Source organism: Myzus persicae, unplaced genomic scaffold (assembly GCF_001856785.1).
Source record: "Myzus persicae strain clone G006 unplaced genomic scaffold, MPER_G0061.0, whole genome shotgun sequence".
In the NCBI taxonomy this organism is placed as follows: Eukaryota; Metazoa; Arthropoda; class Insecta; order Hemiptera; family Aphididae; genus Myzus; species Myzus persicae.
The window spans coordinates 227,898-248,423 of NW_019101718.1; the positions used below are offsets into that span (position 1 = coordinate 227,898).

General features: G+C 29.6%; 1 protein-coding gene across 4 annotated transcripts; it reads right to left on the reverse strand.

Moving 5' to 3' along the window:
* Positions 1-682: 682 nt before the first annotated feature.
* LOC111030250 (proton-coupled amino acid transporter-like protein pathetic) lies at positions 683-15,300 on the reverse strand. 4 transcript variants are annotated; one of them, XM_022309665.1, is made up of 10 exons: positions 14,742-15,300; positions 12,803-12,872; positions 10,621-10,819; positions 10,352-10,502; positions 6,983-7,203; positions 6,089-6,173; positions 4,672-5,001; positions 1,890-2,068; positions 1,575-1,783; positions 683-1,502 (listed from the first exon to the last, which is right to left on the reverse strand). In XM_022309665.1, the coding sequence occupies exons 3-10, from the start codon at positions 10,746-10,748 to the stop codon at positions 1,084-1,086; spliced, it is 1,722 nt and encodes a 573-aa protein (XP_022165357.1). In that variant the 5' UTR covers positions 10,749-10,819; positions 12,803-12,872; positions 14,742-15,300; the 3' UTR covers positions 683-1,083. The 4 variants fall into 4 exon arrangements, with proteins under 4 accessions (XP_022165357.1, XP_022165356.1, XP_022165358.1 ...); XM_022309664.1 differs by having other exon boundaries at positions 10,621-10,822; XM_022309666.1 differs by lacking the exon at positions 12,803-12,872.
* Positions 15,301-20,526: the final 5,226 nt, after the last annotated feature.

Below are 20,526 nucleotides of genomic sequence, written 5' to 3' on the forward strand. Positions count from 1 at the left end.
CAATATTTCCGGTTACCAATGAAGCGATAACCGCTTCAAAAAAATGTAGGTTTTCAGTTTCTTAAAACCAAATTGATTCCACATGTAGCATGATTTAAAAATAGTTTTAAGAAGTTAAATATTATAGTAGCTACGAGCTCTACTTACGTAGCTAAATTAAATTAAACATATTATAGTCCATAAGTAACGGTAGTCGGTACTCGGTATTAATAAATATCGGTAATCGGTTCTTAACCGGTTAAAACATATTATGTTATTATAGAGTTTTATGTTAACTGGAAAATCGTGACGGTAGCCGATAACCGACAACCGACAACCGATTTAAGGTTCCCAAAATTCCGGAATGTATGGTTTTTTGTAAGATCCGGTAACAGATTTCAAGCTTTAGGTCTTTAACCCTATGGCCTATACATAATATTATTATGTTTCATGTTATATTTATTTATCAAAATATGCTGTTTTAGCAAAAACATTGAATTTGTTACTCTAATCTCGGAGTTATTTATTATTTAGGCACTTATAACTATTGGTGGTCAGGAGGATATGATGGTTGTTTAGGATAATATTAAAGTTACCAAAAAATAAGAAAATAAAATAAATATTAATGTGATTATATTAATAAATTAAATCTACAATAATGAGTAAAAATAATAGTAAATATTGATGAAAAAATATTATAAAATTATGCTCTTTGAAGTAAATTAAAATGTATTTCTTTGTTTAAAACTATAACTAAAAAAAACGTTCTAAAAAAAAACCGCAACTAAATAACTAAGTAGCCTAAGGCTGTACGTTAAAGACGTGTGCGTTTCACAATAATTACGCATTCTACACAGTGACAATATTATCGCGATGAGGAACATCGAAGGAAATTCATAACCAACGGTTATAGTCCAATATGTGCAGTCTTTAATATTTTAATGTTTATCTGTGAAAAATATCAAAATTTCATGCAGTGATTGAGAAACGATAATATTATAATATTGTCTCTCCATAGACACCATTCTTAACACTAATTTGTAATTACAGATAATTATATAATATAATAGTAAAGTAATAAAAAAATCGAAATTTAAAAAAATGTTAAGCTTCAATACGAGGAATGGCTGGTGCCGGCATGTCGTGGCTCGGAGCCTGAGTCAACATTTCCCGTAAATTGTAGAAGGCTCCGCCGGTCAGTGCGAACAAAGCCATCATGACATAAACAGCATTTTTCACGTGTCGTAAGGTTCGGCGATTGGCTATTTTCCGTCTGGCTTTATCAATCTTTGCAGCCTTTGACATCAGCACCGCTGCTGACGCCAATCCATTTCCGTCCTCCACTGTTTCAGCATCGCAGTTCATCTCTTGTACGGTGTCTTCGAAATCATCCTCGCTTTTTGGGTCCCAATACCACACGGTTTCCAATGCCACGGGTACCACGAGACCAAGTACTGAAAAACCGACGGAGCCGACGAGAGAAATCATTGGCCCGACGTTGGGTACTACAGTCGCGACAATTACTGTAATCACGAACATAAGACGTCCATTAATGATTTTCTCAACAACTTATGATGTCTCGTATATACACTTACCGGTCCCAATGATCAACATAAGTCTCATTAAATAATAATGAAGACCCTTTGCTGCCTTTTCCTCGTTTTTCGATTCAATTCTCCGGTAAATTTTATTCTCAGTCTTTCCATTAAGCCATTGCCACACTAGGTCCGCGGTGACGGTCAGCTGGAGTCCGTAAGTCATGAGAATTCCCAAAGTCACCACGATTTTTACAGCCTCTGAAAGTCTGTGCAAGCACGAAATCGACGGTTACAGTAAAATAAATAATACACCGCATATTCAGGCGTAAAGTATAGGTAATATATATGCAGAATATTATGCTAACAGCTAACCTGTTATTCTGAGGCAAGTTGAGTGGCACGCTGCCCAGGCACCTTTCCCCGTAGCGTATATATCCGAAGAATCCCAAAGCGAAGTTGAGTATCACGATGATAACCATAGACCAGTGTAGTGTGTATGGAGGCCCAGCGAGTTGACGTGGTCTCTTCATTGTGTTTTCGATGTGCATCAGCTTTATACGTGACAGGTACGGGGAAAACGGTGCGAGATGGACGATCGGGTGACATATTCAACAAGACAGCACAATTTAGTCTTAAATAGTATAGTACAATAGCCTACAGGCAGTGATTCTTGATTCAAGGATACGTGGAGGTGGAATTAGAAATTATTTTTAAAAAAAACATATATTTTTAGGTATACCACACTCATTTTAATTATATTCTTATCAATAAGACATTTAAATATTCAGGTAAATACAATTTTCACAATAAATATATCATTTAAATAATACATTTTCTCACCTTGTAATTTTTTCCAAATCAAACACTGCCCATAGGTATAATAGATGTTTAACTTAATAGGTAGTACATGTTTAAATATACATATGAAATTCCCATGTATTGGCATTTATCAAATTAGTGGAAAAGCTATTTTGTAATTTATAAATTTGAGATTTTCCTATTCACACACAATATATTGTATACTATTGAGATTTATATATATGTATTTAAAATGTGTTATTTCAACATTCAATCAATTTATGATCATAGCTGTAAAATATAATTAACTACTTAAATTAAGTAGGTAGTGAACTACTAAAAACTATAATAGTCATTTTTACAAACGAAATAAGATCGAATCACTTCAAATTTATATTCTATTGCTTTTAAAATAGCATATTAGGTACCTATGAAGGGACTCTATCGTTATTATTTTATTTATAGTGAGCCCCACATGTATAAATATTAAAATATATATACATACATTTAACTTATGAATTTTAGATCTAATAGAACCTAAAGAGTTACCTGAAAGTTATCCGAACATGAAAACAATTAATTTTTTTCAAATAAGTAAATACCGTACTTATAAATTGAAAATCTCGTATTTTTCAGATAACGTAAGACCTGGTACACTTACAAGGCTACAACACCTAACTTAAATGTATGGCAATAAATTTAATCATTTAATGGTTAAAACTCTGTTAACCGTAACTTTGTTATTATCTCATACATTTCAATAAAATGTTTGTTGGGCCATCACAGTGGGTGCTCATTTACTTGTGACCTCATCAATTTCAGAAACACCCTATATATTATATGAATATGAAATAAATTGCGTACACTACTTCAAGAATCTAAAAATATATAACTTGATGCACTATCAAAATATTGACACTATTACTGTATCTTAAATTTTAGTTAGGACATAAAAGTTGGAAAAAAAGGACAACTATAGTAAATTCCACCGATTATACCCTTTTTGTACTCAAATGTAAATATTGCAGGTATATTGTTTTAGCCTGACAAAAATGCGAATTTCACTAACACCAACTTTCGAATATATAATGTTAACTCTACCGTTATTATTTTATATTTAAATATAAATTTGATTTTTTATAATATCGGTGGTGTTTTATGTTTATACAGAATATAGAAACATATATTTGTACTAAAAGGTTTAAATTTATTTTTAATAATATTGGTGAGGTTCACATATTTTATTTTTTTCGAGTCAAAATAATGCACCATTGAAATAATTTCCATAAACCTGATCCTAAAATCGTATAGGTACCAGAGGTACCTGTTAATCAGCTTGTGGAATCGGTAAAATACAATTGAGAACGATTAATTTATCTTTTCAACGCCGCCAAATGTAATCGACAGATAATATGAACACAATAATTTGTTGATATTTATCGGAATTTTATATTAATGTTATATTTATTTCATTTTTATACATATAAATTACATAATTTTATAAGTTCTGCGTATTTTGCATTTACATTTTATAGATATAAACAGGTATTAAATATTTTTATAATAGTTACATACTTTAAATTTTTTATTCATATTATGTACTACGAATTATTAGGCGCTCGTTTGTAAATGATTATAATTATTAATTTATGACTTTTTTCAAGAATATTTATTTCAAGTATATATATATATATATATATATGTATATGATAAGGTTGCACTGAAATTCGTTTTTTAATTGTATTAATTTTTGGGTTTCTTTGGTCATTGGTAAGTTCTTTGTTAATTTTAAGTGTTCTCGATCGTTCGATAGTCAGTGGAATGTACAAATTGTACCCAAAAAGAACAACATACCTTCATTTCAAATACCAAAGATGTATAATCTACCCATTCTAAGCACGTTTACATTGATTCTTTGTGAGATAATTGTAGTCACCGATGAATTCACGGATAACCCCTGATGAGTAAAATGTATATCACTAAGTACGTTTATGTGTATACCATATTCTTTCCACACGTTACCTCTCAAATAGTGTAGTAATTTGTATAACAACGTTGTAGCTTTGCAGGGTACGAAAAAAAAAATAAACAAATGTCTTTAATATTATAGTGTTGACTGTTCCGAGTATATTGTGTCTACTTGTGTCCTAAACGTAATATGATAAATATATTTTATAAAATGCATAATATTTTAAATAATATTTGGATACTTTCATAGAATACTGGTAACCAAATCTTATAAATCTAAACGAAATTGTGTAATAATGTATATTATTTTGTCTTTGCTTTGGCTGCTAGATATTTATATTAATTTAGGCTTCCACAAAAAAAAAATATGTAAAAAAACAATGCTCACCATGCCAACGCCTTCCATTGAGCAAAGAGCACTTCCGGCAAACAGTGACCAGCGAGTCATCGGCCACACCACCAATTTGGAGCGTTCTTCTGGCAGGAGAGGGTCGCGTCCTCCGTCGTCAGTGAAAATGAAGTAAAACAACACTACGGCGCCTGCCGAAATGAGTCCGTTGGCAATGGTAGAAAATGGTACCAAGTATTTAATAAATTGTATCATTCCCATAGGAATGATCAATAGAGCTACGACCAAGGGGTACCAACGGATGTTCAAATCGTGAAATGCGTAGCTCCAAGTGCCCATTTCTGCACCTGTAGTGTAAAGGTCGACGAGCTGTAACGGAAAAGGAGGAGGGTAGATAATCTGTTATTTTAAAGTCGTACAGAGGCTGTACATTTGTACAAGACGTTTACACAACGGTGCGTTCAATGAGTCTCGTTATTGAATTGTTCTTAGAACATTACAATTATTTTATTAAGATTTAATTAAAATTGTTTTTCGAGCTTACGATAACCTGCAGCAGTTTACTTAGCATCTTCGATCTCCCATCAAAATTCCAAAATAGTAGGTACTGCTTTTAATTTATAACCTTATAGTTTATAACCGCATGTAAAAATAGATTTTAGTTGTGGACAATTACAATCTTAAAGTTTCTTTTCAATCAATTAAAATTTTACTTAATACTCAATCATTCAATCAAGTATGAATATAAAATCAAATTTCGAAAATATTAGTGAACCTCATAAAAAAATTTACAGTTAATTCTGGAAGATTCTGTATATATATGTATATATACATTTATATATTTATATAAGTACCTATTAATTATTATAAGTATGAGTAGTAATAAGAAATAACGATTCTGTTGACAGTATTGTTACTCGAGTAAGTGTTTAAGTATTATAATATTATAATATAAACAAGACGTCCCACCACGTTCTTTCTCGTCAATAACTTTTTTCTAACAATTTTTTTATTAAAACATAACATAACGTTGGACTATTATTATACTGCATATTATTAGAAAATGATAGTTGTAATAATTCAATGTATATTTTTGTTCAATTAAAATTTATATTCAAATATTATGAACTCACAATTGAATGAATTCGAATGTTGGTTTTCGTGGTTCATACAAATATGAAATAGCCAACTTATAATAAAGCATAATTAGGTACTTAATTCGTGTAAATGCTTTGAGAGCCGAATTCATTCTAATAATGTGTTTTCATATAACATTGTAATAGAGTCAAAAAACCTATGTTAAGTCCAGTGCACCGTGCAGTATAAATGTGGGACGATAAACGTGGTGGGTACCATGTATGCAATAAAAATAAACTTGTTAGTGTTGCTACTACATTGTATGTTATTATTAACCATCGGGCATATATATTAGTATCCGGACTTATCTACGCCATACCTGCTTGCTGGTGCTAGCCACGACGCACACGTAGATGATGTTGACACCGTAATAAGTTGCGATCAATGATATAGTGGTGAACTTTCTGTTCGTGGAGTTACGGTGAAGTGAAGTGAGCAAACACACAAACAAACAAACAAACAAAATATTTGACGGTTAGTAATATATCGGTGAGCGCCGAAGAAATATATATAGATTCTAAATTCATAGAAGAAATATATAATGTTGCAATAGGTAAGTATAAAGAGTGTAGGGGTGGTACCTAGGCGCATTAGCCCAGAATTCTAAAAATCAAAGGGATCTTAGCTGTAATACATAATTATGTTCTAGGAAGGTTTGAAAACTGTATGTGCGAAGCTGCTAAATATACCTCTACGACCTTTTTACGATCAAACATGCCTATTTAAAGAAATTGTTGTTGTCCGAATACATATTAATTGATATTATGATTATTATATTTAAATCTCCAACACATTACATTATAATATATCAGTGGTTTTCAAACTTTTATTATACATGGCACACCGTACACTTCAAAATATTTTTACGGCACACTGACCTTTTTTTTAGATGAACAATTCAATTTATGGAAAAACCGAGGCACCCTTAGTGGATATTCGCGGCACACCAGTGTGCCGCAGCACCTAGTTTGAAAACCACTGCAGTAACTATGTGTACCTATAGGTACTAAATCTTATGTAAATAATTCGAAATTCTGGTATAATTGTTTTATAATAATATATTATTATGCCATTCGTCGAAATCGACCATATAATTCTGTGAGGTATAAATTATAATAATTTGTAAATGCATGTTTTATTAGAAGAATATGCATAATGGTTATCGGAGGGTATTATAATTTGTTTATCAATATACATTAATTTATACACATACTTGACAAATGGGGCCCATGACGCGAAGCGGCCTCCTGAACCGTACCTAAACACTGCCTCCACTGTTTCCGGGTAGTCTAGAGGCTTCAATATGAGTTTTTTGCTATTAATATCTATCGGCTCTTTGTCATGCTCGTCTTCGACTCCCTCATTATTTTCTTTTTGTCCTGCCAAAATGGTGGCAGCGTATAAGCCGGATCGCAACATCTGCGAGGCACGAACCTAAACACACTCACAATTTAGTATTCCAGTAAAGTAATATCATTATTAAATATTATGGGAATTGCTATTATTCACTACACTTGAAGCCCAAAGCTGGACAAGTAATGATCAATCATTTTTACTCAATAAAGAAAAAGTTGTAAATCTAATGAAATTCAAGAAAAAAATTAATTTAATTTAAAAAAAATATATACTTATACTATTGCAATATTTTATTAGTTTAATGACACCTCGACTTAATTTTAATGGATACCTAATTCATTAAACTACAGTTTATCAAGGATTTTAGTACCTATAATATGTAAATTGTAAATATTATTTTCTAATATTCTATACATAAACTTAATTAAAACTCATAGTATTATTTACTTCATATACATTATAAACTTAGCTTGGTCTAATTTAAAATTAACTCGTTGCTTATTTAAGTTAATGGCTGGTACATAAATTAATAGTTAAGTGAAGTAAAATGTTACATAAGTTTATTTGGGCGGTCGGTAATTGGGTCACATTTTACCTACCTGTTTCATATATGATAATTGTTTACATTTTACTACCTGGAAATTGGGCCACAAATAAAATCTATATTTTTAAAGTGTACCCGGAGATTGGGCCATAAATGTACAGCATAAAAATATACAAGTATATAACGTTTATTAAGTAATAATTATTTTTATAATGCATGAAATACAATAATTTTTTTTTTAATAATGTCATACGCAGATCTCACAAATTTCATATAATATATGAGGACAATAACATTAGTCCAATAATAATAATTATAAATATTTTTTCTATAATATACACTTATCTTTTAAAATAATAACACACACACAGATTTCACAAATCTACTAATACAATAATTAGTCAAATAATTTTAAATGATTTTATATATTTAAAAATACAATTATTTTTTTAAATAATGTGATACCCATTTTACAAATTCAAATCTATTCTTTTTCCCTTCTTCATAATTTTGAATTTCATTAAAAATATATTATTTTTCGAATCAAAGTTCGTTTTCTTGCTTTTAGCGTTCCTATGCTTCTCATTTTAATATATACTTCGGATTGACCCCCAATAAAACATTTACAAAATTATGAATATTTGGATGTGACATATAAAAATTGTTTTTGAAATGTGAATGAAAGGACTCGACGGCATTTGTAGTTTGAGTTACAGATTCAGAACGTAAAGCCCATATATGCGAAGGGAAAATAGCATGGTCACTAATATAAGTGTCAAGATAAGACACACGGTGACTTCGATTTAAGTTTCGTATACACGTAATATTTATATAGGTATGACATATTAGTTTAACAGTGGCCCAATTACCGGATACAATAATAAAAAATAGTTAAAATAGTGATCCAATCACCGGATCTACCTGTTAAAAATGTAAAATTGTAGTGGCCCAATTACCGAATACCTTTTTGAAAAAAGGTTAATTGTGGCCCAATTCCTGGGCACACGTTTATTTAACTAAGCTTAATTTCTAAGTTCATGAAATTCAAATGGACATTAACTTAGTAGTCAATAGTTTATTGATAAAAAAATTGAAATTGGGTGCAATGTATTGTACATATCAAACCCTACATTTAAAACTACCAACGTTTTGTAGGAATTTACAAAATTACAAGAATTTTCTGTAATTAAATGGAATTTGCTGCTAGGTTATGCTTACTTAACATTGTCTTTTTAAACTGTTCTAATGAATTTAGAAAATTATTTTTATTAAATAAAAAAGCAAATATTCAGAAATTTTTATTTTAAGGTAAAGTGTTCACATTCTTTTTAAATTAATTATAATGTATGAAATAATCTAGTACGTTTCTATTATTTATGTATATTTTTTTAACACCTAAAGTGATAACTCAAGTTTTGAAATGTTTATACTGAAAAATATAATATTTTTTTATATTTAGAGATTGTGTTTTTTTTTCGTTTTTTTTATTATTATTATTTTCTTTTCTTTTTTTCCAAATGCATAGAGACATATGATTGCCATGTGTGGTGATAATGACTGCAGTTATGTTATTATAAGTTATAATAGTTGTACATTTTTTTTTTGCAGTACGGTGGCCGTAGGTTGATAGACTAAGCAGTATTTAATAATATAAATATTGTTAAACTGATAACCGGGAATATTAAGATAGTTTAAGATCCATTTTGATTGTAATATGGTAGGCATAGAAAAACACAAGAAGTATAATAAAGGTATATATATAATTATGTATATTGTATATAATAAGTTATAATAAAGGTTCATGGTTAAAGGAGATTGAGGATTGAGCATTAGGATATATAATAAAGTCGAGCTATCGAAATAATATTCATATTTCTTACGTATTTTAGTTATACAATCGTTAATATTATTTTACACGGTTTTTATGTAAATTTTTAGTATCTAAGTAATAAGAATATTAAAAAAAAAGACATATCATTATTTATGAATGCTTTGTTATTAGAAAATAACAATGGTAAAATTACCTACGTTTACCCAGTTAAATAAAAATAAAAAACTGTTATTACTATACATCATATTATAAGCATTAAGCATATTATATAAATATAAACAACAGTAATAATATATACAACCGTAAATATAGTTAGGTATTAAATAACATTATAATATGCATTACATACTATAATTTCGTTGATAACCATATGTACATTTCAGTAGAGATATTAATATTTTATAATAGTTTCGGCCGGTTTTAGACGGTCGGTGCATCAACAGTAAAAAAGGAATGAGCCATGAGGTACCTGTGGCTTGTTGTATACCATAGGAATGTCTCAGTGGATCGGTAAGGGGACGCATGTATAATATAAATGATACTATGCCTCATTCAAATTTTTTCCAAGAGTTATTATGACTTCCTATGTTTAACTTACCGAAAACTATGTCTATTAAGTTCTTAGAATATTTTGAATGTAAACATAGCAAACGTATGTGATAAAAAAAGGCAGTGACCTCATGATTTTATTGTCCAAAACTGACAATTTACTTAATGTAATATAAGCTAATCCAACCTAACTACGTTGATCTTTCGTTAGTCAGCATTTGTCCTGATCTTGCTTAGTCCAAATGCACAAATTTCGCACAGTAAATTAGGTAAATTTTATAGATAAAAATGTTTATACTCACGATGAACGACATCATGTCAAGGACAGCGACTCCAAGGAATAGGGTGCCTATGGACCCCACCAACAGGCCAGCATTGCGAAATGCCTCAGGCATGGCTAAGAACCCTCCACCGATGGTCGACTTAATCATATGCATCATCGCTTCCCAGTTTCTGTATGGAAAGAGTGAACAAGTGCAGTAGTAGATGCAGCGAGTGGCCGGAAACCGAAAAAAAAAAACAAAGATCTAAATATGCATTTGATTATTTCGATTTTATTATAGTTTCTTACGATATTTCATGATTATCCTCTTCCGCATTTTTATTTTTTACGGCTCCATGCACTTCTATGGTGGCACCATCATCGATAGTGCCAGTGGATTTGTTTTTTACTTTCCTATTAATCATTGCATTCCACATTTTGCAAGTTTTTTATATAATGCCAAATCAGCTGGTAGTGTTGGTCGAACCGAAAGCGATTATTATGTTATCTTCTAAAAAATATTTATTGATTGTAGTTGTCTGAATTATAAATAATAATATATGTATATTAATTTTATCAGAAAGGAAATATGCATTATTTTAACTTGTCTAAATTTCTTAATTTCTGTATTTGGCAAAGAACTAAACTACTTAAAAAAAAAACATCAGTATGAAATATTTTCATTTTATTAATATAGGCTATAGCTTAATGTGACCAAAAGATGGCCAGAAGAAAATACATTAAGACTGAACCAGACACATTACTGTTAATGAGTCGATAAATAAAAAAAAACATTTAAGGAACAGTGGTCTTGATATATAATTCGTCTAAGCTTAGAAATAAATAACCTGAAAACATCAAATATGATAAAGTATTAAATAAATACTATACATATATAGTAAATAGTATAGTTAAAAACAACGAATACCTCCTCTAAAATCTATCAACAGTATAAATATGTGAATTCTTTTAACTATGGAGGTATATAGGAATGTTTGTGTCCAATTTTTTTAATACATTTAACACATTTCACGATATGCATAGTAATAATTACAAACGATTTAATAATTTCGCCGATGATAGGTACCTACAACTATAAATCAAGAAAAAACTTATCTAGTAAGATTGCGCTTTGTTTACCCGAATCCTGTAGTGAAATACCATGCATATCGTAAAATGTATTTAATGGATTTAAAAAATTGGACACAAACATTCCTATATACTTCCGTAGTTACAAGAAAAATGTACATATTATGTGGAATTGGGTAAGAACTATGAGTATCGATAATAAAATTAATTACTTCAATAATATAGAACACTAAAAATAATATAATACGAACAGTCTTATTTGAACATATATTAATAACCAGTGAATTGAATAAGGATACTATTTAATTATTATAATATGTTTAAAGATACGCTTGTGTTATTTACTGGAAACGAATTCGGTACATTGAATAAAAACTTTCCGAACGAAAACGAACCAATTATAAAAAATGTGTTTTTATTTGTTAAAAAAAATGTCGAAATTACATCGATGTAGTACTGCAAAAATGCGTCTATAAGCCAGTAACATTTTTCTTTTATTGTAGAGAAATTAAACAATTCAATATAAAGTGTGGTGAACCAATGACTATAGACAGATTAATCATAGATGGACTGATAATAGAAAGAGTGATGTCCAGGGCCATCATTGTTAGTAATAGACAGTTTACCCATTACAATAAATAATTACTCATATTAATTTGTCAATATTGATTTTCAATAACTAATACCTCTATAATATCAACAATTGTTGTATCGTAAATACAATTGTTGTAATGATGATGTTTATTTTTTTAGACCTCCGGATTTGTCTTTAATTCACACTGTACTTAATTAAAAATAATTATAGTTTGATATGCATACCTACATTTCGTTTAAAATACGATTCAAATAGTTCAATGCTAGTTGAAAGAAAATTAATAGGTACATAAATAAATAGGTATTGTTAAGTCCAGTACCTAATGTACAGGAGATACATTAAAATTGAGTAATCAGTCTGTTAGAGTACACACCTTAATAATAATAGCTTTATAGTCGTATAGACATAATGCGTAAGTACCCAAAATAAATATTATAATTTATAGTATAAACATATAATATTTTTTTTTATTATTATTTATATAATAATGTATATATTATATTACATAGGCATAATACAGTAAAACCTCGCTAAAACGGAACTTCGGTAAGACGGAAACCCCGGTATTACGGAAAATTTTTTTGGTCCCGTTTCAAATTGCATATAATTTTATCCCGCTAAGACGGAAACCTCGCCAAGCCGGAAACGGACACGTTTTTGTAATGAAAGTTGATGAAAACCCTCGCTAAGACGGAAATATAACACGATTTTCGTGTAATAAATTTATTTTCGTACTGTCGTAACCCATAGATTATCGATATACGAGCGCGTACGATGACATTAAAAACTAATAAAATTGATACGTACCTATACACTATACAACATTATCTGAGTTGCTTGGTTCAGTATCAAATCATATATCGTTACGTTCGTGTCGCTGCGTTTTTAAAAAATATTAAAATAAAATATTAATGTACAATAAATATGTATGTAATAAATAAACATAAATGAATAAATATAAATGAATAAGTATAAATATAAAATTATAATAAATATAAGTATAAATTGTATGTAATATGTACCAACTGGTTTAAAATAAATATGTATGTAATCTTTAATTATATTAAATTAACTTTTTTAAACCCCGTCAAGACGGAAACCCCGTCAAGACGGAAAAATGTCATGGTCCCATGCGATTCCGTCTTATCGAGGTTTTACTGTAGTACATAAATAATTCATGTAGAACACATTTATCATATAATTGTGGGATTTGTTTTTTTTATGAACATATATATAATAATGGGATACGATCGGATTGTTTCCGGAAAAAAATATATTGTCATATCCGAGATGTATATAAGTAGGTATAGTCGTATATAGCCATATAGGTAATATTAAACTAAATGTGATGAATATCAATATCAATGTATTACAGTTTTACTTTCACATAAAACAATCATTAGAAAATATATATATTATGAAAGTTTGACTAAATGTTGTATTCAAAAAATTAATTTATTATAATATTATGGGTTTTGTCATTATTTTTGTTTAGTTGTAAATTATGTTTAATTATGTAAATAAGTTAAACAATTTGTATGTATACTATATTACAACAAAAATAATAAAATCGTTTTACCTTAATGTATGTTACAATTTCATTTTTTGTTGATTTAGAATTAAGAAGGTAATATTTTTAATTATTAATACTTAATTATAACGAATCATTTTTAACTATAAGTATAAAGTTTATTATTTGTTAAGAAATTACCATGGACGTTTCATGTAAATTTTATGGAATCTAATGACATTTTAGTCTCTATTATATGCACAGAGACTTTATTCTTATATTTTTATATAAATTCTGTTTTGTTTTTCCTATCATTAAAGCCATTTTAAGTAAATTTATAAAAAATAAAAAAAACCATTCTGTTTTCGGTTTATAAGAACGATTTAAGAAACACCAATTTGGTCAAAGGGAAATTATAAAATCATTATTGGTATTCATGACTAAATTACACAGGTAATAAAAATTATAATTAGGTACAAATATTATGTGCATAATTTCAGATTGAAATTGTGAACGTTTGACAGCAATTGAACGTTTGCCTAGAATATTCCAAAATGTCCTAGAATAAAACATCGTCATATAATTTGTATATATTGTACATAATATATCATAAATCATAGTACACTTTCAGAATTGATATTACTGGCAGATGAATAAAAATATCGTATAGGTTAGGACATAAATTATTTATGAACACCGATAGATCAGATACATTGACGATGCACCAACATTTTATCGGTTATCCTCTGTCGTCCATTCCACTACACTTACTTCAAATCAAAATATAAGCCATTGGTTAGTTATTCGATAAAAATGCATTGAAATTCCTGGAGAAACATTGTACTCTAGGATTTTATACAAAATATGCAGGTTGCCGTAAAAAAAATAGAAAAAATAAAGAAACAAAAAATCACAACTATAATGTGGAGTAATAATTAAACGATTCGATGAAAACTATTACAGTCCGGCACGTCGGAAAACGATCACTCAAGTGTCATACAAGTGTTTCAAATGGTAGAAAATAAATAACAATAATTGAATGGTTCCAATAAACGGTTAGTGCCAACATTTTTATAACCAGAAAAAACAAAAGAAATGTCGAGTATTTTCATTCTAAATTTAAAGGCGCGAAACAAGTGATCGGTGTATACGCATTTTACACAATAATAATAATAATAATAATAATGACTCAAAACAAATATTATTAATAATAAAATTACAAAATAATATACTTACAGTGGTACTCGCAGCAGGCGCAGGTACAACAATGTATAATGGACGGCACGTGGTCGCAGAACAGGTTGTCGGCGGCGAAAACACGGTGTAGCAGTCGGACGCTCTCCACCAAGTGGTAATGCAACTGCAACGCTGGGCTGACGGGTGGACGGCAACTGGTGCTCCGTAGACGAATCCGTTACAATAGTATTCCAATATTATGGACGCTGAGTCGACTCTGTCTCGCCGGGGCACACCTCACCACTTGAAGGTCTCAATGCACACTGCAAGGGACGGGCCAGCCGACACGGTTATATAAGCGCGTCGCGGACGCCGAGGAGCCGGTGTGGATCTCCGTCGAGTTATTTGGCTAATCTCTCGAATGCGTAGTGTGCGTGCGGGAGTGCGGTAGTGCGTAAGTGCGTATGCGTGTGCGTGCGAGTTTCTCCGCCGGGGTGCAGTGGTCCTGCGCATGGCCAGTCGTGTGGGGTGGGGTGGAGCGGACCAGTGTGGGGTGGTGGTCGGGGTAACGCAGACTGCGGTCGAGGGGGGAAGGGAACCGCCGAAACGTTCCGAACATCTAACAAAATAATATACCATTATAAGCCTCTACCGCATTCAATATATATATATATATATAATAATATTTTAGTTTTATAAGCTACAATGTATTATTATTGTGTGTATATAAAACGCCCCACCAGGTGATGCACACAACATTTTTTTCACTACACACCGACCGGCCTAACAACGTTGTGAGTAGGTACCGATGTTGTGTTGTTTGCGGATGGGGTGGAGGGGGTGAGAGGATGTGACCACTATAATTGTAACCGCATCCGATCAGGTGATGAGAGTGACGCCACACTGGCGTCGCGTATTATACGAAATGTATTACTATATTATACACCTATATAGTAGCATATACCTATAGTAGCATATACCTATAGTAGCATCGTACCAGTGGTATTATTATGTAACAGATTTACGTATTGCAGTCATGTACAATATTATTAATACGCAGTACCGCAGTACGATAGACGTCTACGTTAACGAATAACTATACATTAATAATATTATTTGTGATGGGTGAAAAAATAATAAAATATTACACAAAGGACGAAAACACACTTTTGTATTGAAATAAGATCCATAAACCCTTGAACGGGGAATATTGTTAATGATTTAACATTTCCAATAAACAAGCATATTTATTATTTTATGAACAATGTACATATTATTGTAACAAGTCTGCAGTTGTGGCATATAATTTTATGTCATATCATGTGCCTAATAATATGTTAATCGGTTGTACTTGTGAGAAAAAATTACATATGTGAAATGTGAAATAGGTAAGTGAAATTTAAGACATGTTTTTTAAATTATTTTTGGCTGTAGGATTTATTTTATCAGTCAGACTTTTGTCAATTTAGTGTTGTCATTGGGAATAATTCTAATGATAACTAATGAGTCATTTTGTTTGGAGACATTCGTAGGGCGTGTGAGTTTTTTCGATGGTATTATGTTCAATTTTTATTGTTTTATAATGGGTTATACGCATACCACGTAGTAATTAAAAAAAATCGTACAACATATCGATTTCAAAAAATATTATTTTCTTGTTGATTTTTGTATTATGTATTATTAGAGGTATCTAAAAATCAAGTGATGACCTATAATAATCGAAACACAAAAACCTGATTTTGGTGTGTGGACGAGGCACGTGTGCTTACAGATAGAAACAACTATAATATTATAGTGCAACGCCCTCTCATTAAAAAAAACTAATACATATTCATAGGCGTTAAACGTGCGAAACAGAATATAAACATATTATTTTGTTTTTATAATTCTAACTAACATGTTTATCATAGAATATAATATTTATTACTCTAATATAATAGAAGAGTCTTATAACTTTTAATTCAAAGGTAATTATTTTTTATACTTATAATGATAGAACCTTTATCACTATTGCTTAAAAATCATGTAGTGATTAAACAAATATTGTTTTTATAAGCTCACGAACTACAATAACCATTTTTGATGTAGTATTTTGTGTCTCTATTATAGAAGATTTATTCTGATATTACTCGTTAAAAGTTTAAGATGAAAACTCGTTGTCTGAGAACAATAACTCAAATGACATGATTATCATCTTCCTTGAAAAAATATAATACAAACGTAGTTAGTTGGCATTTTAAAATATCGTATTAATTTTATGAAAAATATGCAAGCAATCGGGATTCAAAATATTTTTTGCAGTTTATATATTAAATATTGTTGCACATATATCATCAATGGATCATTAGGTGGAAATAATATTGTGGCGACATCAACTGTACACCAATTATAAGGAATTTAATACTATAGCTACAATTTGGATATTACTCATTTATGGCGTACATATTTTATCAGAAAATATAGTTCATATTTGTGTTTGAGTCTGTATCAAAATGTTTAAATATTAAACAAACAAGCATGTTAAATAAGCAACTATTATGTCCGTGTGTAACAAATTAAGTGCATGTGACACTGTGTAAGCACAATTGTGTTAACAATTTGTTTAGAGAATCTATGAGTTTGAATTTTAAAGTATATTTATTCATCAGAAATGTTATTCAGTTTTCAGTGTTTATTTGAAGACAGAGAACAAAGAAAACAATTATAAAGACGACATCGTCTAATATAAATAAATTATTTTATTTATTTTATTCAGTCACTACTCACTAATAAGATTTTTACTGCGCAATAATTTATACCAAACCCAATTTTTAAACCTATACAAAAATACTTTTTTTCGTTTTTCTGTATAGATGCCATAAAAAAAAAAGTTAAAACATAGTAACCAAATATAATAGATTGCTATATATATTTTAAAATAATAATCATATTGATAAAGATGTAAAAATAAAAAAAGTTTGAAATATAACAATATTTTAAATATCTTGGTAGCGTCCAGAAGTCTGAGTGCGTCCCGAAACAGCCATTATTTTTTATTCCAGGTGCGGTCGGAATAAGGTACCCCAGTGAGTCCCAAAAAAAGGTCATAGTTTTAACATAGTCCTAGTGAGCTTCAGGAAAAAATAGTAATATATTTTCTGACCCATCGAATGAGTACTGTGGGGACACTATAATTGTTGTATTAAACGCCATTATATTTTTAATATTAATACGTAAACAGTTCACTAGCACTTATTGGCCGTTAATGAGTACGTTTTAGTCGTGCTCAGTTATTATCGAAGTTAAAATAAAATGCAGTTTCCTCACCGTTGCCACAGTCATAGTTTTGGTAAATAGTTATGTTTTAAAAATGAATTAAACATTACGTAGTTATCCATAAAGTACTATAGTTGTACATTTAAACAATCATATACGATCGTATGATCTGTATCTTAAAAGTTTTGAAACGATTAGTTTGTCTTAAATAGGTACATACTACGTATAGCTGTGAACCAAAGACTCACTTTGACTAGGGAATCAATATAATTTGTTAATACTACTGTGGATGCTCTCGGGCACTGCTATATAAAGTTTGTCGATAAGATAGCGGACGCACAGGCGGACTCAGGTTATGAAAAAACTATAAGTTATAACCTGGACGCACTCAGGATATACTGAAAATCTTAGCTTGGTAAGTGTTTATTAAAAATATACAACTGATATGTAGGGACAATAATTAATATGCATTGAAAACAATAAAAATAATGAATGCTCAAAAATATAGAAATTCCCTAAAAATGTCTTTGACCGAATTAATGCTACCTGTTTCTTTTTATTATACTTTTTTTTCTTTATTGAATATTTAAATTTTAAGAAAGTTTAATCTAGTATCAATAAAATGAAAATGTTTCAGTGGTTATGGTTTATATCGATGAACAACATCTCCTTCGAGATTATTTATATATTCAATATATGCATACCAACATATAGGTACAAAATACATCTAAAATTATGTTGAATTTCATTAGTGAAACCAAACAACTATTATTGAGATATTATTTTCAATTTTTTTATCTTACACTACATAATAAAAATATTAAATTCTATATAATAGATTAAATTACTCTAATATTATAAGGTTGATACAAAATTGGTTCAGCACAACGTAAACATGCTATGCTAAATAGGAACGTTTGTAACGTGCATTACCTAATACATAGTATTACATACTATATCGGAGATATATTTATTCTCAACATTTTCAAATAAGAGGATATTTTCTGAAATTACTTCTTTTTTTTTGGTCAGCTAAGGTCACACTATTCCTAGACCACCCCACCCCACAACTATAAATGCAGGTCTAAGTACGCCACTGCTTGTAACATCGAAACAGATGCATACTAAAAAATATAGGCATGTCGTTTTGAAGAAAATACTGTCCATACATGCTAGAAACCAGTTTCTTTAAATATTTTTGTTCAGTTTCACAATTATAATTTTTACAAAACTTAAGTAGTGGAAGTAGGATTAACCTAGCATACAACATTTAAGTCTTGTCTGTTATTTGATTTTAATTATATTAATAGGAAAGCTCTTATATCAAGTAGATATTATTATAAACACTTAACATATTTGGGAGTATTTGTATGTACTTGAAACCCCCAACAAAATTTTAGTTTGATGATAACTATAAATTCAGAAAAAGAAATTCCACATTTTGTAGTACATTGAAATGCGTATTTCTATAGTATGTTATTAAATCTTTCGCTTTAGTACATGTGTTTAAACATTTATAATACGGTAGCTCTTTCTTAGTTAAATTCAACATAAAAACCCTACATATAAGAATATTACTTTGTATGGTGATTATTTACTGTTAATGTACTAATAAAGCATCAATCGAGAATGTATTTTATATTTTTATTATAACATATTTACCTAATTAATTTGATAAAATAAATTTAATATTTTGATATAGTTCATCATTAATCGTATGATTAGGTATTGATTAAATTAAAATAATATGAAACTTCAATTAAATTTAAATAATTTATATTGGTGTTTAGTAATAGTGCAATATTTAATTAAACCTGTTGTATAACTTTTACTGTACGATAGTAATGTGTAACACATAATAATCATATACACATAGCTGTAAACATTGTGCTTTGTTTTTCGATAAAGAACTAATAATTATGTTAGTATTATAATTATTTCGGGTGATCGGGCATTGACTTTTTTATCAGTTCTACACATCCGGTTCAATATGTTTGATTAATATATTCAGACGAATTTTATTCTGTTTGTTATGTTTTTATTTATTTTTTCAAAAGATAAGCCACTGTGTTCTTAAAAGAAAACCTTTCACCTTCACATTGATAAATGCAAAACGAATTACATACACAAGTGTACATGTATAATATTTGTGTCCTTCCAATTTTAACGATAACCTTTATGCTGGATGTTTACTTACGTATTCAGATAAAAAAAATCCGTTACTGTTCGGACCAATAACGATTAATCTAGTCCCCATATTCTTAGTGAATTATTTATTACAAAATAATATACTAGCGAGTTCTGCGAAATTTCAATAACTTAGGCCAATTCAACGAAAAATCGTATAAAGATTTTTATTACTTCCAGGCATCAAATCATAAAAAGATATAGAAACCACAATTATTTGGAACATAATCACTCAGATTGTAGTGATTTTTATAGTCAACTATGATGCGAATGTATTCTATGAAATAATTATTGTTAGATATATAGATGTAAATTCAAATGATTTGCTATGTACAATATTGATAGTTGATTTTAGAATTCTTAAATTTTAAAATCTAGTTGTAGTTTCTTCAAATATCATTTG